At 50.8% G+C, this 21,202-nt stretch overlaps 11 protein-coding genes across 11 annotated transcripts; 7 read left to right on the top strand and 4 right to left on the bottom strand.

Annotated features, from left to right (window-relative positions):
* Window positions 1-647: 647 nt before the first annotated feature.
* Window positions 648-2,553, top strand: CTAM01_05421 (general amino acid permease AGP2; the record flags this gene model as incomplete). Its single annotated transcript, XM_060521451.1, has 4 exons — window positions 648-1,147; window positions 1,210-1,372; window positions 1,439-2,001; window positions 2,082-2,553. The coding sequence occupies 4 exons, from the start codon at window positions 648-650 to the stop codon at window positions 2,551-2,553; spliced, it is 1,698 nt and encodes a 565-aa protein (XP_060383665.1).
* A 907-nt stretch (window positions 2,554-3,460) lies between these two features.
* CTAM01_05420 (CVNH domain-containing protein) lies at window positions 3,461-4,609 on the top strand (the record flags this gene model as incomplete). The annotated part of the gene is made up of 1 exon (XM_060521450.1): window positions 3,461-4,609. The coding sequence occupies one exon, from the start codon at window positions 3,461-3,463 to the stop codon at window positions 4,607-4,609; it is 1,149 nt and encodes a 382-aa protein (XP_060383664.1).
* Window positions 4,610-4,797: 188 nt separating this feature from the next.
* Window positions 4,798-6,330, bottom strand: CTAM01_05419 (NAD-dependent aldehyde dehydrogenase; the record flags this gene model as incomplete). Its single annotated transcript, XM_060521449.1, has 2 exons — window positions 4,798-4,909; window positions 4,961-6,330. 2 exons carry the CDS (start codon window positions 6,328-6,330, stop codon window positions 4,798-4,800), a joined length of 1,482 nt encoding a protein of 493 aa, XP_060383663.1.
* Window positions 6,331-7,071: 741 nt separating this feature from the next.
* Window positions 7,072-8,225, top strand: CTAM01_05418 (uncharacterized protein; the record flags this gene model as incomplete). The annotated part of the gene is made up of 3 exons (XM_060521448.1): window positions 7,072-7,412; window positions 7,472-7,787; window positions 7,848-8,225. 3 exons carry the CDS (start codon window positions 7,072-7,074, stop codon window positions 8,223-8,225), a joined length of 1,035 nt encoding a protein of 344 aa, XP_060383662.1.
* Window positions 8,226-10,360: 2,135 nt separating this feature from the next.
* CTAM01_05417 (uncharacterized protein) lies at window positions 10,361-12,015 on the bottom strand (the record flags this gene model as incomplete). The annotated part of the gene is made up of 2 exons (XM_060521447.1): window positions 10,361-10,447; window positions 10,549-12,015. The coding sequence occupies 2 exons, from the start codon at window positions 12,013-12,015 to the stop codon at window positions 10,361-10,363; spliced, it is 1,554 nt and encodes a 517-aa protein (XP_060383661.1).
* Window positions 12,016-12,859: 844 nt separating this feature from the next.
* CTAM01_05416 (uncharacterized protein) lies at window positions 12,860-13,978 on the top strand (the record flags this gene model as incomplete). Its single annotated transcript, XM_060521446.1, has 3 exons — window positions 12,860-13,500; window positions 13,567-13,582; window positions 13,724-13,978. The coding sequence occupies 3 exons, from the start codon at window positions 12,860-12,862 to the stop codon at window positions 13,976-13,978; spliced, it is 912 nt and encodes a 303-aa protein (XP_060383660.1).
* A 596-nt stretch (window positions 13,979-14,574) lies between these two features.
* Window positions 14,575-14,895, top strand: CTAM01_05415 (uncharacterized protein; the record flags this gene model as incomplete). Its single annotated transcript, XM_060521445.1, has 1 exon — window positions 14,575-14,895. The coding sequence occupies one exon, from the start codon at window positions 14,575-14,577 to the stop codon at window positions 14,893-14,895; it is 321 nt and encodes a 106-aa protein (XP_060383659.1).
* Window positions 14,896-15,360: 465 nt separating this feature from the next.
* CTAM01_05414 (uncharacterized protein) lies at window positions 15,361-15,606 on the top strand (the record flags this gene model as incomplete). Its single annotated transcript, XM_060521444.1, has 1 exon — window positions 15,361-15,606. One exon carries the CDS (start codon window positions 15,361-15,363, stop codon window positions 15,604-15,606), a length of 246 nt encoding a protein of 81 aa, XP_060383658.1.
* Window positions 15,607-15,930: 324 nt separating this feature from the next.
* On the bottom strand, window positions 15,931-16,242 carry CTAM01_05413 (uncharacterized protein; the record flags this gene model as incomplete). Its single annotated transcript, XM_060521443.1, has 1 exon — window positions 15,931-16,242. One exon carries the CDS (start codon window positions 16,240-16,242, stop codon window positions 15,931-15,933), a length of 312 nt encoding a protein of 103 aa, XP_060383657.1.
* Window positions 16,243-16,732: 490 nt separating this feature from the next.
* CTAM01_05412 (L-ornithine-N5-monooxygenase) lies at window positions 16,733-18,805 on the top strand (the record flags this gene model as incomplete). Its single annotated transcript, XM_060521442.1, has 7 exons — window positions 16,733-17,159; window positions 17,229-17,423; window positions 17,513-17,844; window positions 17,902-18,029; window positions 18,086-18,387; window positions 18,445-18,546; window positions 18,606-18,805. 7 exons carry the CDS (start codon window positions 16,733-16,735, stop codon window positions 18,803-18,805), a joined length of 1,686 nt encoding a protein of 561 aa, XP_060383656.1.
* Window positions 18,806-19,316: 511 nt separating this feature from the next.
* On the bottom strand, window positions 19,317-20,444 carry CTAM01_05411 (F-box domain-containing protein; the record flags this gene model as incomplete). Its single annotated transcript, XM_060521441.1, has 1 exon — window positions 19,317-20,444. The coding sequence occupies one exon, from the start codon at window positions 20,442-20,444 to the stop codon at window positions 19,317-19,319; it is 1,128 nt and encodes a 375-aa protein (XP_060383655.1).
* Between the last annotated feature and the right edge of the window lie 758 nt (window positions 20,445-21,202).

The raw sequence follows: 21,202 nt of genomic DNA, 5'->3' as shown, positions 1-21,202 counted from the left end.
CACAAGGCGATCGTCGTTTAAAGCTGAACCTGATGGTTTCTGCGTCTCTGTCTATCCTCAGCTCCTTACCCCACACAAGGCTAGCAAATCCTTTCTCGGTAGATTCTGGCGGAGGAGCTCGATGCCGAAGGTTGCTCATCTTCAACTTGGGGATTCAGTGCGCGAGAAGCTGCCATCAAACAAGTTCCGAGACGGGAATCCATACTGATCGCAACTACAAGTCAGAGTGTTGAAGGAAACATAAGGTACTAGAGTAATCCACGTGCCTTCTCGTGGGGTTAGAGAGGCGGATAAGAATACTGTGGAGTCCTCGGTGAACCAGGCATATTACCTTGAACCCATGCCCGAGACCATGCCTAGCGTCCGAGCATTGCGTGTCCGAAACGATGGGACCAATCCGGGGTAGGTTGTAATGGGCAACTATTGATAGGTCGTCCTGAATCTCTTCCTTGTTCTCAGTGACATTCGATGGCCCACACTAAGGTTTCCTGGTATTCTTAAGTTCAGGAGCCCCCTAATCCAAGACGTCTGCCATTCAAACTTCACATATCTTTTTCAAACCTGCTCCAGACATCTCTAGATCCGAAGTATCTCAGAATTTATTCCATCATCATCAGCATTGTGTCAACTCTGCTTTGCTGGGCAATATGAGCTCCCCGTCAATCACCTCAGAGCCAAAGGCCTCGGTCACAAAGATGAATTCCAAAACCAGTGACAAGACTGAAGTTGTCAATGGGGAAATATTACACACTCCCGAACATTTGCAACGACATCTTACTCCCCGACAAGTCCAATTCGTAGCTATCGGTGGCTCTATTGGGACTGCCCTATTTGTGAGTATCGGGTACGGGCTCATGCGAGGAGCGGCAAGTCTACTCATTGCATTCGTGCTCCACGCCTTGGTTATTGCCCAAGTCAACAACTCACTTGCGGAGATGACCGTCTTCATGCCCATAAGCGCTGCATTTATTCATCACGCCAGTGCCTGGGTTGATGATGCTTGGGGTTTCATGATCGGGTGGAACTTCTTCCTGTTCGAAGCGCTTCTCATACCGTTTGAGATCACCGCTTTGGACATGGTCTTGACCTTTTGGAGAGATGACATCCCTTCAGCTGCGGTTATTACCGTTTGCATTGTGCTCTACGCGTATGTACTATCTTGTCAGTTGGACTCGAAGGATATCCTAGTACTAAACTGCCCCCGGTCAGCCTTTGCAATGCACTCATGGTCAAGTACTTTGGTGAAACAGAGTTTTGGCTCGCAGGGGGTAAACTTCTCCTCATTGGAATACTGTTCTTCTTCACCTTCATCACTATGGTTGGAGGTAATCCGCAGCGTGATGCATACGGATTCCGTAATTGGTCCAAGCCTGTATGACACCATGACCTCCTTCACGCCTGTCGATGTTGTATCGTATATCGCTTACTTAAAGAACAGGGTCCTTTTGTTGAGTACATTGACGATAGCGACTTGGGCCGCTTCCATGGGTTTCTCGCCGCACTATGGCAAGCCGCTTTCACCATTGTCGGCCCTGAATACCTGGCCACCGTTGCTGGCGAAGCGCAGCGGCCGCGATCAACCATGAAAGCAGCCTTCAAATCCGTGTACTGGCGATTCGGGCTCTTTTTCATTGGCGGCGCGTTGTGTGTTGGCATTATCTTGCCGGCCAACGATCCGACGCTCCTGAGTGTCCTGAGCTCGGGCGAGACGGGCACCGGAGCCGCCTCACCTTTCGTCATTGCCATGAAGAACATGAACGTTGGGGTGCTACCTCATTTAGTCAACGCTCTACTGTTGACGAGTATCTATTCGGCCGGCAACGCCTACGTATACTGCTCTTCTCGCAGTCTTTATGGGTTAGCATTGAATGGCCACGCTCCGAGGTTTCTTACAAAATGCACCAAGCAAGGTGTTCCCATCTACTGCCTGTTTGTTGCACTCGCCTTTGCTTGTCTCTCATTTCTAAAGTTGGGCAGTGGCTCCGTGAAGGTTTTGACTTGGTAAGTTGATGATCCATCTTCACTGCGGCCTGTTCTAATGACAACGTGCTGGATGCACTAATATGAGTTGACCTTCAAAGGCTCACAAATCTCATCACTGGCGGGACTCTGGTGACCTACATCGTCATTTGCATCAACTATCTCTTCTTCTACCGAGCTTTGAAAGCCCAGAACTTCAACAGATCCGATCTCCCCTACCGCGGATATCTCCAGCCTTACGGCACTTGGGTTGCTTTGGTCTGGCTTATGGCGGTGGAGATCTTCTATGGGTATGCCATCTTCTTGCGGGGCCGGTGGGATAGTGGCATCTTCTTCAGTAATTACACCATGGGCTTTCTCGCGATCTGTCTGTTCTGCGGCTGGAAGATACTCAAGCGCACTCAGTTCGTCAGGCCCGAGCACGCCGATCTGGTTTGGATCCGCCCGGCAGTCGACGAACACGAGGCGGCGATGGCGGGTAACGAGAATGAGGTCGGGCTCCGCAGACGCCTAGCGCAATTGGTGAGGGTCGACATGAAACTCAGTCGGGCGTCCCGGAGTCCTCGGGTTTAGTTTACAACCTTTTGTTTATGAATACAGTACTGTGTACATATCGGGCTGCAACGCTGTTCTTGACACAATTCCGAGGTGTTAAGGTCCGGAAATCGGACTCGCACTCGCACGATTGAATCGTTCATAGCTACACTGCGCTCTTGGTAATTGTTGAATGCGAATACCTCACAGGCAAGCATTGTACCGAGCACTGCATGCCGATGACTGCGGTGGCTTCTAATTGCCACTGCTTCGGCTGGTCCCTACGTAAACAACATCGGATAATACCTTTCAAAACCTCTGACGCCATTGCTCTCCAGCCACTGTGCGGGGAAGGGGTCCCGGGGCGGCAGCAGGGTCCTATCATCTTGAGATGCAGGGCAAAGAGCTCATCGTGGCGCTGTTAAGGGGGCCCTGACAGACAATCAGGGGCTTTGTGGCGGGCCTCGTTTGGCTCCTGATGGTCCCATTGTGCATCCCTCTGGGTCTGTTTGGCCTGGTTCAGAAGCTTTTAGAAACATCAGAACAAGCTACGTGGCAAGGGCCCGAGAGTGCCCAGACTTTAACGTGTTCGTTTACATACCAAGAGCCGTGCCGACTCCCGGGGCTGTGTCTGCGCGGTGGGCCGTGAACCTTGACGCGGTGTTCCCGATTGGATCGACAGAGAGGATACGCGCGGACATTCTGAGTCGGGACTTTCATAAGCCTCACCCCACCATGGCGGCGGTGTAAATATTCTTAGGTACGGAGATCCGTACATGTATCACAAGCTTCGTTGATCCATTATTGGAGGCTCAAGGAAGTTTATATAACCTTCGCTTCCCCGCATCTTAGCTCTCGATCTCGTAGCATCTGACTCTGAGACATCTCTGATCATCAACATAATACCCAAGTTCGAATTGTATTTTTTGTAACAAAACCAATCATCATGAGTTACTACGGCAATAACGGTGGACACCAGCAGGGTGGATACCAGCAAGGTGGCTACCAGCAAGGAGGAGGCTTCCAGCAGCAGGGAGGTCATCACCAGGGCGGCTACCAACAAGACCGTCCTCCTTCTGGTGAGGCCGGCTCATACTATGGCCAAGGTCAGCAAGGTCAGCAGCAGTTTGGCACGCAACATGGATACGGCCAAGAAGGATACGGACAACAGCAAGGAGGCTACGGCCAATCTCAACACCAATCGGGACCCCCTCCCTACCAGAACCAGGGCAACTACGGCAACCAGGGCTACCGCAATGACGGCCCGCCGGGATCCAACGGCCCGGAGGGCGAGGATGGCGAGCGTGGCCTGACCGGTGCTCTCGCTGGTGGTGCCGCCGGCGCTTTCGGCGGTCACAAGGTTGGCGGTAACTTCGGCCACAGTAAGACCAGCACTTTCATTGGTGCTGTTGCGGGAGCTTTCGCCGGACACAAGCTACAAGATGGTGTGTCCGACTGGAAGGACAAGCGGGACGAGGAGAAGAAGCACGAGCACGACCAAAAGCATGACCACGATCGCCCTCACTCTCCTCCCAAGGACCATCACCACGGCCACCACGACGATCGCCATGGTGACGACAAGCCTCGCAGTGGAAACTACGGCGGTGGCTTCACCGGCTCATCTAGAGACATTCGTCTCGACGCCCACGGAGAGTACAACCTCCATGCCTCCTGCAAACGCCGTGATGGCGAGTGGCAGAGCAGCACCATCAGCTTGAACAGAATTCTCGAGAACGACCACGGCAGCTTCCGTTGGTCCTCTGGCGGTGGCGGTGGCGGTGACTCTTCCGTGACCGTCCAGCAGGGCGACACTCTCCGCAACATTGCCGCGAGATTCAACGTGGGATTCGAGGAGATTGCGAGACACAACAACATCCCCAACCCGGACCAGATCTGGCCCGGTCAGGTCCTTCAGATCCCCGGCCGCGGTGGAAACTCCGGCGGCAACTTCGGCGCCTCGGCGCGCGATGCCCGTCTGGTTCAGGGCGGCCAGGTCCTCGAGGCCGAGCTGTCCCGCAACGGCCAGTGGGTGCGCAGCTCTGTCAACTTGGATGAGAGGATAGGAAACAACAACGGAACCCTGCACCTTGTTTGAGGGACTGCGATGGAACGAGCATAAAAGCGGATTGAAAATTTATTCTAGCGATACACAAAATTGAGAATGTGACCGGATGGTCATGAGTGGCATTGTAACCACGTCAAAATCTTTGGCTTTCTTTCATGTTGACTCTCAGCGTGCAGTCCATTTGACAGTCAAACTCACACTCAACTTGTCACATCCTACTATAGACGCGTGCTAATGCCGCCGGTCACGATCATCTTGATCGTCAAGTAGTCCTCGAGTCCATATTTGCTGCCTTCCCGGCCAAAGCCAGAATGTTTGACACCTCCAAACCTAGCAAGTGTTAGATTTCATGTATAGATGATTCGAATCACGGTTACTTACGGCGCAGAAGCATCTGAGATGACACCAGTGTTGATGGCAACCATACCGAACTCTAGGAGCTCTGATACTCGGGTTGACCTGGCTAGGTCGTTCGTGATGACATATGATGCCAGTCCGACTTCAGACTTGTTAGCCCTCTCAATGACCTCCTTTTCAGTTGAAAACTTCGTTAGAGCCGCAAGAGGACTAAACGTCTCTTCTTGTGTCACTTTCATCGAGTCGTCGACGTCTCCGAGGATGGTGAGCTCATAAAAATTCTTGCCGGCTGATGGTAATCGGTTGCCGCCTAGCAAGATCTTTGCGTTCTTGGCGACGGCGTCCTTGATATGCTCCTCAACCTTGCCAACGCCGTTGGTCAAGGGTCCGTGGGTGACCGACGCGTCTGTGCCGTTGCCAACTCGGAACTTTCTGACTTCCTCCACCAGCCTCTGACTAAACCTGTCATAAATGCCCTCCTGCACGAAAATCCGATTGGCGCACACGCACGTTTGGCCAGTGACCTTGAACTTGGATACAAGAACGCTGGAAATTGCGATGTCCATGTCTGCATCATCAAACACGATGAAGGGCGCATTGCCTCCTAGCTCAAGGCTCAATTTCTTAAGGGTGTTGCTTGACTGCTGCATCAACAACTTGCCAACTCTTGTCGAGCCCGTGAAAGATATCTTCCTCACGACGTCTGACTCACATAGAGCAAGCCCAAGATGAGGTGTGTTTTCTAGTGCAGTGACAACGTTGAAGACTCCAGGAGGTACGCCAGCCCTCTCGCAAAGCACAGCTAGCGCGTTTGAAGAGAACGGTGTAAGTCCATCAGACTTCATGACAACGGTGCACCCAGCTGCAAGAGCTGCTGACACCTTGCGAGCGCCCATCGCTAGAGGAAAATTCCAAGGCACGATCAAGCCACAGACGCCGACAGGTTCTTTGATGACCCGGGTCCTGTAAGTCGGGTTGCTGTGGGGAATGACGTCTCCGTAGATCCGAGCGGCCTCTTCGCCGTACCACTCGAAGAAGCTTGCTCCAAACATCACCTCGCCCTCGGCATCCGCTTTTGCTTTGCCATTCTCGGCGGTGATGATCTTGCCGAGATCTGCTTGGTTGTCAACTAAGAGGTCGAAGATGCGCCCGATGATACGGCTTCGTTGACGGCCGGATAATGCTTTCCATTCAGTGAATGCCTTGGCTGCGGCATCAATGGCATTGTTGAGGTCGCCGATGGTTGACTCAGGACATGTCCCGATGAGCTCCTCTGTTGCCGGGTTGGTGACCTGAAAGGTTTTACCAGAATCTGACGACGTCCATTGACCGTTGATGTACGACTTCTCGACAAAGAGGCTAGGGTCTTTCAAAGAGGATGCGAAGGAAGACATTGTGAGGGAATATCAGACAGGAAGTCGATGCGCGAGGTGATAACGATTGATGCTCAAGGACCTGTGTAAGATGGAGCGATCTCCTATTCGCGGCATTTCGCCCAGGTAGTTGACAGGATTCATCTTTATCGTCTCATGACACCGGTAGTCGTTCATCGGTGCCACGTCCCACATACTGTCTTGATAGGGAAACTGAAATGAGAGCCGGACACCCAAGCGCGTCTTCGGTGCGGGGTTCGGAGGGACAAGCAGGTCTCGGGACTAATGACCGCAAGCGGGGGCGCGAGTGACAGGGATCGGGTGCGATCTCGGATCGGCTTCCTTGTGAACATCACACTCAATGATGAGAAGCCGAGATGGTTGCATGTCAGATATCGCGGAATTTCTTACTCGAAAAGATTAGAATCACAACAATGAAACGAGGCACGTGTGAACGCATGCATTGCTTGGCCCTGGATGAGATATCGACAATCTTTTTTGGCTCGGAGGTACTGTCAGGCGGCCTGATGCCCAACAAACTCGAGGTGGCACACACACCGTCGGCGATGGCTGTGCTAACGTTGTGCCTGTGAAACATGAGCTGTGCATCACACCTCTGAGTTCTTAATTATATCAAGAGGCCTTCGTTATGGTGAGAAGAGAATATCGTAGCTATCAAGACATATCGAAACATTTGTGTTGCCATAATTACTCTACTTACGAGAACTCATAAACCCCGACCCATCAACTGTAAACACAGCTATGGCTGATATCGCGTTCGCAACTCCATCCCCTTTGGCAAAGCTCAGCTTCACGCCCATCATCAAGGACAACCTGAATCCAGCTACCCCAGCCAAACCCGAAACATTCAACCCGGACAAGCATCTTGCATTCGTCAACGATCCCAAGAAGTTGTCTCTCAAAGATGTTTCTCTGCCCGAGGATATTGGAATCTCTCAAGTGGCCTGCTCGGAGCCGTTCCCTCTCTTTACTGAAGAGGCCATCCAGTACATGAGACGAGAGATCTTCACGACCGAGGTCTGGGAGAACTGCCTTCACAGCACCAGGTTCGCGCCCTGTCAGTTGCGTGGCCACTGCCCAAAGTATGTTATTCACCATTTAGACGAGTCAAAAGTTATCGCAGAGCTCACATAGGAGGCAGGTACGCGCCGTTCATGAACCAAGCCTGGAACGATCCGAAGACTTTGTCTGTCATTTCCCAAGTCGCTGGGGTGGATCTCATCCCCAACATCCAGTACGAAGTTGGCAACATCAACATCTCCGTACAGAGCAAGACCGGCGACCAGGAAAACACCCAGATGAATGCTGGGGACAACACCTCCGTTACAAAATGGCATTACGATGCTTTTCCTTTCGTGTGTGTTGTCATGATGAGTGATGCGACGAACATGGTAGGTGGGGAGACAGCTATCAAGACGGGAACGGGCGAAATTCTCAAGGTCAGGGGCCCGCAGATGGTATGTGCAATCCTTTCATATGCAGCTGATTTGATTATTTGATGTGTTGACTTCTAGTAGGGATCTGCAGTCATTCTTCAAGGCAGATATGTCGAACATCAAGCACTCGCAGCCATCGGTGGTGCCGAGCGTATCACAATGATCACATCTTTCCGTCCCCGAAATCCTTGTACGAAGGACGACTCAGTCCTCACATCCATTCGACCAATTTCTGAGCACTCGGAGCTTTACTACCAATGGGCCAAGTACAGGGTTGAGGTGGTGCAGGAGCGGCTCCAGGCATTCCTCAGGACTCTGGTAGAAGACCACGCAGGAGACCAGCCGACGGATGTCGGAAGAATCAAGGAATTCTTAGTCCAACAACGGGACTATATTGCAATTACTGATGAGGAAATCGTGGAAACGCGAGGACCACACCTTGCCTGGGAGGGAAGTTGATTTGCGGGTTGTCTTGTCAAGTGTGCAGCTTAAAGGGTCAAACTTGTGAAATCTCTGGCGAACAAAACCCTTGTCGCTAGGATCAATGTGATTGGAATACACGTAAGCTGTTGTTCATACACATTCATGAGTTTTCATAGATCGACATGACTCTAAAAGGAAGTTACTTATGCTGATGTTGTTGTCTAAAGTCCCGTGCGTGTAGATGCTACTAGTACTTTAGTGATCACTTCAAAGTATACATTTCCCTGAGCCGTGAATGCGTTGGGTTCAGTCATTGGCCGAGTATCCTGACTTCTCGTGAACCATCCGAATCCTTTCTCTTCCTTAAATCAGGTAGTGCACTATGCTATTGGTGAATCAATTAAGTCTCTGCTGGGCCTGAGGTCGTGACTACTGAACTTTGCGACGTGGAGCAAATGCCAACATATCTGAGCGCCTAAGAGCAGGCAGCTCCAAAATCGGCAAGGAAAAAGGCGAATGACGGCGATTATCGTTTTCATCACTGTCTCTCTGTGGTCCCATGTCGGCGACAAGCGGCCGGGAAATCCCTGATTCGGCTGAACTACTTAAAGCTCTCCGTGAAGCCGCGATAACGATGGCTGCGATGGCTGCACTGGTGCACAACAGCAAGGCTAAGAAAAGAATTGGAGGAGAAATTCGAGGAAGTGCAAGTCCGATATCACCACAACTAAATATGGCCGCAGCAGTTACCAATGGTTGAGACACCTAGATACGAGTCAGATTGATACACCGGGAGGAGAACGAAGGAGGAATAGCTTACTAGAGTAACCCAAGAAAGTCTGGTCAAATCCTTACTTTGATTACGTGCGAGATGAAGCGATCGGTTTGCCTGAACCTATAGATATACGAGTTAATCAAAGGCAACAACGTTACGACGATTGGGCAGATCGATGCGTACATGGTCTTGTTCTAGAGTCAGTATCTCTCGTAAGGCGCCTAGAGAGCGTTGACAATCGCTCAGTCCGTCACACGTTGTCTTCAAGTCCAGCCCAGCATCCATGTAATGTATCGAATCGCTAGCTTCCGATGATTTTAAGCAAAGCTCAAGTGCCTGCTCGTATTTTCGCACGTCGTCTAATGTGGCAGACAGTGTTGAGAATAATTGAGCGAGAATACTACAAGTGCGACGAGGCCAGTCGAAGTCGATTGCACTATCTCCTGTCCGAAAACCTGCACGCTTTTCTTTATTGAGAGCAAGCTGGGGAGACTGTTAGTGGATAGTCTAAGTTTGTTCACGCAGGTGTCATGGACTTGCCAGTCTGTTCACTTGACCCTCAAAGTGGAGCGTGAGGCTCGCCCATTCTTCCCCGATAGACTGTAGACGAATACTGAATACACGAAAGAAGTATAGTCGAGGATTCCATAACGGTCGATCGCAGGTAGCTCTTCCGAGGGTTATGGGGTCCAATGGACAATCGTATGGATCTTCTGGATCTTCAGATGCGTACTCGGCCAGTGCGTCGCAGCTTGATTCGTCATTGAAAAACGCGTCGGCGAAGGAGAACACTTTCCAACTTTTCTCATCGTTTCCAAGAACGATGAATGATACGTGGGCTTGATAGAGGAAGCCAATGTCCCCGTCTTGCAGGTGGTCTTGACTCCTAGAAGAGGGGCCGGAAACCTTAATACACTGACGAAGGGGCGTCAAAACGCCACTATCTCGATGATCATGCATGATGTCAATGGACCTTCTCCAAGCAAAATAAGGCAGATGGAATTGCAAACAAAAGTTTGCAGACGACATTCGCTGCATCTTGAGAATATCAGACCATGTACTTTAACGAAGAGGGTTATACACCAACTCACATCTGAGGCAAAATCAAAATGAGCACGAAATGTGAGATGCCTGAATATACCATCTCTAAGAGCTCGCCGCTCTGTCCGGAAACTTGTCGCAGCGAGCACCAATGCCGCCCAACGGTCAAAATCTGTTATATAACTGAAATAGTGAGTCCATGAACGTAAATTGTTGGATCGCATAATTGGATCATACATCAGGCGCCTTTCGTTGTCCATGCCACGCAGCCCAGTATTCGAACGCTACAAATCGATGAGAATTTGTTCAGCTATAGTGACAGTCAAAAGTAGCACTCACCTTGTGCTTCAACACTCTAAGCAGGTGGTCGGCGCTCATAACTTTTGGCCGAGGCGAAGTGTCTTGCTTCCTGTACCCCCTTTGATCCATCCAGATGTTCAAACTAGGGGAGTTAACTTGACTCAAATTCTCGACTGTAGCTCCTCGACAAAAATCACGAAGGAAGTTGGTTTTGTGTGAGGACCGTTCTTGATAAGGGCCAACAAACGAGGCCCAGATATCATCATCAATGCCATCGCCCACTCGGGCAAGCTCTTCCATCAGCATAACGGAGTCTGAGGGTGAATGGCTTATACTGATGGGAACACGGCTCATGTTAGATTTCGGAGGTGTCGGCAGTAGCCGCCACTCTGTCTGAGTTGATGCATTTCTCATCGTGACTCTGGCCTTGAAGCCGTGTGCTAATGCCTGATGTGTGTTATTCTGTCGATTGTGATTCTGAACATTTATGTTCTCGAATTTCAGTTTAGGAAATAATCCCATAGACGATAGATCTTGGAAGGTTTCGGCGGCTGGAACAATGTAGCCTGTTTCGCTACCCGGGCATCCTCTAATGACGTGGCCGTAGAAGACACCCGATTGTTGGTCTATGACAGCTGTACCGGAGTCACCCTGAGTGAATTCACCCTCATAAAGCTGCACAATCTGCAGCCTTTGAATTGTGTTGAAGTTTGGGTTCTGGAACAGAGTAGTACCAGGTACAAGGAAGCCTTTGCGGACTACATTGGCGTCCCCTATCAGAAAGACTTCCTTCGTTTCAAGACCGGCCGATGCCACGTCACAAACATTGACACATCTGTATCCGTATCCGTGGGGTACAACAACTCTGTTAGAGAAGTCAGACACGATGGGTGCAGGAGTCGAAACTAAGACGTAATCAAGTTCATGACGAGAGCCTTCACTGGCCCGAAAGGCGATGAAGCCTATTCGGATTGGAGGTTGTGGATAAGTCGGGCCATCTAAGGTGTTGTGAAACTGAGATGCGTGGTTGGTATGAAGAGGGATACTGAGCTTATCGGGGGTAGAAGCGGTATCAGCATTCAAGGGACGTGAAACCCTATCGTCGTGACTCAAGACAAGTTCACCGCCCGCAGATTCTTCGTCCCAGTAAGAGTCGGCGGATTGAGCAAGTGAAATCGAGCTTCGTGAAAAGCGAGATGTAGGTGTGATGCTCCCTTGGCTCAGAATGTCAAAGTTGGATTGCAACGTCTCCTCATTATCCAACTGGCCATAATCTTCATCGTCGCTTCCATTTACGGAAAGCGTGTCGGTGTCTAGGTCGAAGTGTGATGTGATCTTCCCTTCCGCGGAGGGACTATCACACTCATGCTCCGAAGTCAACTGATAGTGGTTGCCGTTGACTAGTAGGAAAATTCCACCCGTGGCCCAGTATTCGAGTTCTCCAGCATGTCGGCAGCGCAGTAGGCTTCGTCCTATTTTCAGCGAAGCCGAGTGAGAATAAACATCGTTGTCATACAGGAACTCTGTATTTGAGCTTTCTGGGAGAATGCTGGGAGAGCTTGTTCTCGCTAGTGCTTGTGCTGGGGTTCGCTGTTCCAGAGGATGTGGAATTCCGTGGATTTGGAATTCCGAAAAAGCTTGAAGAGCTTGGCTACCTCGCAGTTCGTCTTTGACCCGAGATCTAATAGCGTTGTTCATGCAACAGACCATTATCGTCGGCTCAGAGCTCCTTGTTGTTGAACCAATCATGTATAAACGAAAGTAGACCTCTGGGCGATCAAGTCCAATGCTCTTGAACACGTCGTGAACGATGCCTTCAATGTCATCTTGGTACTTTCTGAGTGCAGGTCCTTCAGCGTACCAAGCTTTCTTACGTGTAAGCACAGAGTTAACGATGACCCTGCCGCAAGAGTGTTCTGGATCTCTCCATCTGGACCGTCGAAAGAGAGGCATAATTTGAGAGAATGCTGAGACGTTCGGTGACGATGCTTGAATTGTTAGCTCAACGTTTGATATGATTAATAAATGCGAGAGCAATGGGATGAAAGGGCTGAAATGGAAGTGTAAAAACACCAAACAAGTCTTTGCCTGGCAAATCCTACCTACTTCAGAAGTGAGGCGGAAAGTGCAACAATATTCATGGCCTCTTGAAACTTCATTGGTCGACGGAATAGCGCTACTCTCAGGCGGCGTCCACAGAATCATGGATTTCGGTAAGACTCAATAGTTTGTTTCGCATGGTGGGCGCCAATATTTTTGCATTCGCCCAATCGGAGAGGCTGCGGACAATCACTGGCTATGACCATGCATGCCGCACAGTTGTGCGGGAAGGAAATTCTCATGAAAGAAAAGGACTGTACATCCTAATCGCGGCTACCAGGCATTAGTGGTCGCACATCGCCAATAATCACAGACATCCAATGCGTGGAAGGTTTCCCTTAAGCCCAAGAACTGGCTGCTGACTCCTAACTATAATATCAGGTAGGGATAACCCAACAGTCGTGAAACATTTCTTCATCCATGTTGTAGACCTCTATGATTGCATTATGCTACGATGATCGAATTAAGAGAACCCGATGCAGAAAAGCTTGTCAGTCTCCTCTGGAGCCCTCCGAAACCCGACGTTCACGCTCAATTTGGCAGATCACCCACAAGAGGTCCGTGTGGTACATCGGCGTACAAGAACTACTGCCATCGTCAGTGGGGCTTGATTGCGGGATATTTCAATGGCCATTACATAACTCTCAACAGTCTTACAGAGCTCAGCTCTCTAATTCAATATCTCCTCAAGACAGACACAATCACAAGAGGCCAGATAGATGCTTATTTGAAATCTAATCAGCGTCAAATATTAGATCAAAAAGCAGTGGATACCACAATCAATCTCACTCTTCGCCTCCTGCTCATGCTTCGATTCGGCCCTGTTGAAGGGGAGGAATCTCTTGACCATTACCTTCTTTGGGGCTCTGGTTCCTTGAAGGATTGCGTACGGTCTCACCTAGAGGATTTGCCTCATCTCAATATTGAAGGGATCCGTTTCCCGAAGAGCTTCAATGCGTGGAGTCTAGTCACAATTGGGGGCATCAAGATTGAACTAACAGACAATCTAGCCGACCACCTGTTGCTGATAGAGGACGAGAATGATTTGAGAGTTTTGATATTCCACCATGTATCGTTCCTTCGATGCCATCAAAGGCGAGTAATGGAGCTCCTCGCAGATAACTGATGGATACATTCATATTGATGCCAATGCCAAACTAGTTCGTTCTACCCTCAGGTATTTCTCAAGGAGACTGAAGATACGTTGCAATTGCTATTCCCCGAGGCAGAATTTGGGGGTTTGGGATGTTCCAAACGTCGTCGGTCGTCATGGCTTCAAAAGCTGCTTTCCAAACAGCCGTGTCTTCCAGCTGATTGGAGACTTGGCGCAAGCGGCACACTTCACGCGGAAGCCCGAAGGATCGAGAGGTTCAACTTCTGGAGGAACCGATTGATTGTCCTCAAGCAGGCGTACGATGATGCCACTCCTCGTACGCTGGCTCAATGGTGGTATGACCGGCGGAACAGGGTCATTTGGTGCACTTTCTGGTTGGCAATCCTGGTTTTGGTGCTTGGAGCGTTGGTGGGCGTCGTTCAGTGTGTTCAAGGGGGCTTACAAGTTTCGAAATCATGAACCACCTAAACCTCGAAGAAACATAGATAATGGATGAAGAGGAAGGCATGCGGGAAGCGGTAATAATCATGCAATGAAGATTAAATCTAACTGATGCACGCCCCTCATTCTGGCTCAGGCATGCGTTCCTTTCTTTTCGGCAATCTTTCTCAGCTTATGCTGCAGCTTTAGAATGGTATCTAAGTCTATGCCACGTCTAAGGCCTTACCATGACGCGATTAAAATATTCCTATATCCTAATTCATTCAACTTGACCCATCGGCCAAGTTGCGGCGATTGATCAGATGGTCCTGCCTGGCTAGATGGGCGAACAAGGCACGAGAGTGCATCCAAGCATCGCTTGTGCCCCAGCGACGATCCCGCCAATCCGCAAGTCTTTAGACTACGTTCTAGAACTTCTGAGTCAACAGGCCCAGCTCCAGAATGACGTTGGAAGGGAAACCGAGGCATCGGACGACTCGACTCAAGACTTCTCAGCAACTTTTACTCAGCAAGAACCGTAGAAAGGGACCAATTCAACACATAGCAGCTGAAGAAAATCCAAGAACAGACGATAGCCAAGGCACCAAGCCGATTCGGCGAACTTGGCACACCAAATGCGGCGCCAAACCATGCCGGCCATCCGGCGCCGAAGACCAACGGCGCCCCAATTGGTCACTCCACGAAGACGCTCGGGTCCGCACCAATGTATCGGAATGTGGCGGCACCTCGGGATTCTTCAACGGGGCCCTTCGGTGTGGCTCGGCATTGGCCGAGGTCCAGCAACAACAGCACAAGGCATTGTGGCTCAGCACCTAAAGCCACAATCACGTTGTCTGGGATGGACCTTGACTCTTCTAAGGCTTCGCCTTCGGCCGCTCGAGCCGTTTAGCGACTTGGGGGCGCTGGTTGCGGCGTTCTCAGTGACGTGGGACTAGGTTTTTCGCTGTCTTCCGTGCGGAGACCGATTGCGCGGCCCCTCATGACATGGTGACATGAGCCAAGTTGCTTCCATTATCCTAGTGTAGGCTGGGGGCATTGGCAACTTAGCGTTCTCCGGTCGGGACGAAATGACGCACGAAGGGTCTGGCAGCACTATGCTGGGCAGATGAACGCATCAAGCAGGCGATCTATAAAGTGGAATGATTCTCCCCTTCATCATGACTGATTGTCTTATTCATCATCACAACAAACCACAATTACAAGAACACTTGAGCCTCTCATTGAGAACCAAATCCAAACTCAAAAACTTCCAACCAACACTCAACCTACCAGTTGACATTGCAACTACCAACTACGACAAAGTCGCACAATCAAATTACCTGCGGCAGACCTAAAGTCAACGAAATCTTCACAACCTGCAAGCTCAACTACCTTCAGCCCATATTTGCAAACAACACAAGATGTGCTTCGGCCTGTCGAGACGCAGAGGATACGGAGGTGGCTACGGCGGTCCTGGCTACGGCCCCCGCCCAGTTATCGTACAGACCCACCACCACGGCCATCACGGCGGCGGCATGATGGGTGGACCTAGACCATGCGGCCCCCGACCCGGCTTCGGCGGCGGCGGCTTTGGCGGACCCGGCAGACATGGATACGGCGGCGGCGGTAGGGGTGGAGGATGGGGAGGCCGCGGTGGTCGCTGGTAGACTCGGGGATGACTTACGACGATTTTTACGGAATGATTTGCATGCATTAGAATTGTATACCACGGCGGGAACATGATTTCAAGGGCACAGGCGTTTCAAAGCTTCAAAGCTTCAAAGTTTCAACAATCAGATTAGTAATCGACATACATCAAAGACACACACACTACCTTACGTCATTGCACAAAACCACATGCATGTCTGATCAGTTCGCACTCGCACGGGATGGCTGTTTGCCTCCCTTGAAAATGCTGAAGATTAGATTGTTCCGACGGGCCGTTGGTAACTTGCGCAGTCAGAATACATTGCCATGCCTTTTCGTGTGTCTCAAGGCCAAGGTGCACTGTCGTTATCGAGACCACACTCAAAATTTACCTCCTTAAGCAGACGATGGTGATGTGTTGTGAAAAGATTCAAGGGGGAATTTGAAGAGCCAGAGAAAGCTACGGTACTTAGAGCCAAACCACATGCCTCACCGCGTACACACCCTTTCCGAATGCCCACTCTATCGCTGCTATCACTTGTCGTGCTATGCTGTAGCACGAGGAAAGGACTCGAGGCCAAAGTGAGAATTGTCAGTACTGTGGACGACACCGCATGAACAAAAAACCATGAGGCATCCCTTTCGTTTCTCAACATCCCAACCTTTGGAAGTGCGAGGAGCTAATCCCTTCTCTCGGAATCTAGATCCCGTTCAGTCGTCGCAATCTCTACTTCTCTACAGCATCATTTGTGGTAGAGGTGCGGGGAAGTCCTACCACCCAACTCTACATTTCATACTAGAAGCAAAGGCTTCAGCCAGAAAGCAGCATTTAATCTCTAGAATAGTGCCTTAGGTACCTTTAGTCTCTGGTATCCGACGGGCCGCCGGTCGAACTTTTGCACATATTACAGGGCTGCCCCATGAGAACATCCTTCGGGCGTTACCCCAAAGTCGCCCAAGACGGAACTGCAACTGGTGTATCAGATGGTCTGGATACTGCACGGCCGAAGTAACCTGGCCTCGGCACCCGAGGGGGAAAGCTTAGGCGGACGATATACTTAAGCTCCACCGCCCTGAACACCTCACAGCTCGACATGTTGATAACTAAGGCCCGCAAGCAATAGTGACTCGTGAAAACACGCCGCTATGGAAAACATTTTATCTGCACTGAGCGCCGCACTGGGCACCGGAATCGGCTTATCCTGCGCCCTGGCGGCGGGAGCTGGTCTCCTAGCACACTGGGGCTACTATATCCGCGGGCACAGGAGCATGGAGGTGTTCAATATCTTGGTCATCCACGGCGTCGCACTGATGCTTCTCTTCATCAAGTCCGTCACAAGTCTGGGATTCGCAACGGGTACAACGGCGCATCTTGCAATATCCATCTCTTACTTTGCAGGCCTATTTACCAGTATCGTGGTATACCGCCTAATATTCCACCCTCTACGCCGGTTCCCCGGTCCTTTTCCGGCCAGAATTATGAAGCCCTACATCATGTGGCTCAACAGAGATTGGAAATTGCATGAAAAATATCTCGAGATGCACGAGAAGCACGGAGATTTCGTGCGTGTTGGTGAGGACCCAATAACTCGAGCCAGCGCTGGTGATAATGGAGGCTGAGTACCAGCTAACAGGACCCCAGGCCCCAACGACATCTCAGTCGTCAACCTAGACGCTATCACCAAGATCCACGGACCACAGACAAAGTGCACCAAGCGAAATACCGGATTCTACGACGCCTTGAGGACAAAGGGAGAGTTGAACTTGGATTCTCTTTCGCACAACGAGGCACACCGTGACAGACGTAAAGTCTGGGACCAAGCTTTAGGAAGCAAAGGTGATGCCGCTTCCCCTCTCATTCCACTAGGCCTCAAATCTTCAGGGAGTTTGTCCAAGGAAAGGTTGAATATGCTAATACTCCTCCAGCCCTCGAAAGATACGAAGAAGAAACCCGCACCGTCCTCCGAACCTGGCTATCTCGCCTCGAAGAAGTCCAAGGAAAGCCAATCAACGCCTCGCACTACGCGAAACTCATCCCCTTTGACAATATGGGCCGTGTAGGCTACGGCCGAGACTTCGGTACCGTCCGAGACGGCAGAGAGGATAGGATGCTCGACCTCATCGAGACGACGTTCAAGTTGGGCGCTCGACTGGGGCAGACGCCTTGGCCGCTGGTGTTCCTGGCGAAGCTGCCGCGGATGGGTATGCAAAAGGAGTTTGAGGATTTGGGGGTTCGACTTGTGGATGAGAGGATCGCCGTAAGTTAAGGCCTGCTTGAAGGAACTTTTGAGGAAGTATGGCTGATGACTGGACAGGTTGATTCTGATGAGTCTCACGATATGTTGAAGTACTTCCTCGACGACTACAAGTCTGAGAAACCAAAGTCTTTCTTCAATGTCAATATCATGTATTCCGACTCTCAAGCCATCCTCATCGGAGCGACGTACGTATATATGGGGACTCTTGTTTGGAGAAATCCACATGCTCACTAAAGGCCAGAGACACAATATCCTGCACTTTGGGGTACGCCTTCTATTACATCGCCCGCGACGCCGGACTCCGTCAGCGTCTTTACCAAGAGATTGCGCCTATGCACTCCAAGACTTTGGAAGGGGAATTCGCTGTGACGGACCTCAATAAGCTTGATCTGCTTGAAGCTGTCATCGCCGAGACCCTTCGGATGTATGCGCCCGCGCCGATCAATGGGCCCAGAATGGCTCCGTCGGAGGGTGTAACGATTGATGGGACCTACATCCCTGGAGACGTGACTTTATGTACGCCAATCCACTGCTATCATCGAAGTAAGTCCAGAAACTCGCGTGGGATGTACAAACTTTGATCGCTGATAATCACTATAGGCCACAAGTACTGGAGGTACCCTAATGAGTTCATACCCGAGCGCTGGACGACTCGCCCAGAATTGGTCATTGACCGGAGGGCTTTCTTGCCTTTTAGCTACGGTAAGGATATGTCGCGTAAAGCATAGGAAGAATGGAACAGCTGACAATGTGGTGTCCAGGTCGGTATGACTGTGTAGGAAGGCGTCTGGCTTGGAACGTTCTGCGGCTAACCATTGCCTATACTCTCTGGAACTATGACTTTGAATTTGCCCCTGGAGAAGACGGCGAGACGTTTGAGGAAGAAGCCAAGTTCCAGCTAATTATTAAGCCCGCAAAGTTGGATTGTGTTTTTACGAAGAGGCCCGAGACTCGGTTGTGAGGCTATGGAAGAGACGAGCCAAGGCTGTGCTTGCTCTTGACAAGTCTTTGTTCATAGTGAGGGAGGTCAGGAAGACAGCAAGGAGGGTCCGAAGGAGACACGAACGACAAGGTTATTTAGTGGCCCGATTTCTTTTTCTCAATGAAATCCATTGTACTCATCGTAACCATTATCTTCGTCGCTCATGTGAAGTCGTATGACAAATGAGACCTCCCTTCTAGGAGCTCCCAATCACTGCCCGCTTCCCATTAGGTAAGGTAGTCCATGGTACCAAAAGATCAGTGCCCTCCCCTCATACCACAAACCACCCTCACAACCGCCCAGAACCTTCGAAACTGCCTCTAAACCAGGGCCAGAGCGAAGGAAACTTCCTCAACTCTGCCGCCTGGGTGGGCCACGCTGATCTTGCACATCTCCGACTCAGGGATCAGCGGGCCGTTATAGTCCGTCGGATGATGACGAGCGTGGCACATGGCATGTGTACGGTAAGAATCAAGGTTCCTTTAGCCTTCTAAGCCGGTCCCATCATCTGCTCGTTAGGCCTGTCCCGATTATGTGTGACGCCCCATTCCGGACCCCATCGCTTCGCGACCCAATCAAGGTCTCTATCGTGAAAGTCCGCCGGGATATAGACCCACTTCTCTTCGTCTTTGAGCCAGGTTCTGGCGGGCATGTACGCCTCGAGCATGTAATAGTTATCCCGCGAGTAGGGGAGATCGATGGTGGGCGGGCCGTTCCCCTCCAAGAAGGCGTCTGTGAGGGACTCCGCGTCGGCCTCGGACATCTCAAAGTGGCGACGGCGGTTACCCTTGTTCGCTCTCTGCCTCTTGATCGCGGCACAGGTGTTGTTGAGATGGACTTCGAGGAGGTGAGCGTAGGCGAGCGGGGAACGGATGGCATGGAGCACGATTTCTGTAATTTTGTCTTTCCAGACCAAGTTCCACGAAGCGTCTTGACCCCGACGCATGATAGTGATGGGAACCCCGGAGTCCAGATTGGGGCGCCACTTGTTGAAGTCGACAATGATGCAGCAGGCCTGCCAGCGCAAGACGCAGGTGAGGCAGGTGCATAAGACGTAGGGCTCCGGTTGAGGGATGTGGACGTATCGCCGGTGGATACCGAGCATGTCGATTCTGGCATCATTCTTGAGGACCGGGTGAAGTTCTGGGTCAATCTCGTCGAGTGTTACTGGGAGCCTGAAGCACTTGGAAAGAACTGGGTATCGTTGAGAGATGATTTTGCGCGAGAGAAGCTTCTCGTTGTGTTGGATGAGCTTGCGGAGTGTCTTGCAGGTCTGGGCAGTCTTCAAAACCTCGCTGGGAAGCATGTTGCTGATAATGTCGACAAGAGTCTCATTGGGAAGGTCAAGGAGTTGAGTTGTCCGGCGAGCTGAGGACTTTGCAGTCTTCTTCTCAAGTTTCCGCTTCATTCTCTCAGTCTTCTTTGAGCGTAGATTGAGCGCGCCCTTTGCTGTGACACGCTCGCTATCGGTAACTTCCTTTGTGGCTTCGGTGTGTCTTGAAAACTCGCCTTCGATCAGCTCACCAGTGCTTGTGTAGTAGGAAGTTGTGCCATCACTGTTGATGACTGTGAAAATTGAGCTGTCGACGACTGGCCCTTCTGACGTGGTCGCTGCCATCGTTGTTTGTGCTGAGCTTTTCATAGCCGGAGATACTTTGGCAGGATTGACTTTCGTGGAGGCCGTATCCTTCCGCTTGTGAGAGGTTTTGGGTCCCTTCAATGAGGTTCCTGAGATTTCATCAGCTTCCTTCATCTTCGGTGAGATTCCCATGAGCCTCAAGCCCTAATGTCTTTCTCTTATCAAGTGGTGGAGGTAAGTTGAGGGTGAGAAGCTGTGTATTCAATGCCGCCACCACCGAGTACGAAGGAAGGTGTGGGGGTTGCGTCACACCGAGCCTGCCCAATTGGATGGGTCAAAACCCTGCGCACGGACCACATATGTACAGCTCCAAGAGGAAAGAGCAGGGGGTTTCATTCCTTCCCCAGACCACTTGCAGATTTCATGCTTATGTCATCGTCAAACATCCTTCCTTCCACAAGGAGCGATCAAGATGCAACCCCTGAGGGTTTTTGTAACTCCCTGGGCGACTTCGCCGCTGAATGAGTGTCACGATCCATGAGTGGAGAATAAACTGAGCGCAATGCAGAAACAAAAATTGATTCATTGCCGGAGGACTTCCATGACTATCCGTGTATCTGTGTCCATCCTGAAAGCCCCATCACTATCTGAAGAAATCCCAACCAAATTACCTAGCAAGCCATTGTCCCAACACCTCTATTGACCGAAGTCGGCGATGATACAACTGCCCAGCAGCAAATTAAAAGCGAACGCCCGGGTACCTCATTACCAATTCAACTCAAAATCCAGAACTTCTC

This window comes from Colletotrichum tamarilloi, assembly GCF_030869305.1.
Source record: "Colletotrichum tamarilloi strain Tom-12 chromosome Unknown Scaffold_14.1, whole genome shotgun sequence".
Classification (NCBI taxonomy): Eukaryota; Fungi; Ascomycota; class Sordariomycetes; order Glomerellales; family Glomerellaceae; genus Colletotrichum; species Colletotrichum tamarilloi.
Note: the sequence above shows the minus strand (reverse complement) of the source record. Positions and strands in the feature narration are given on the sequence as shown.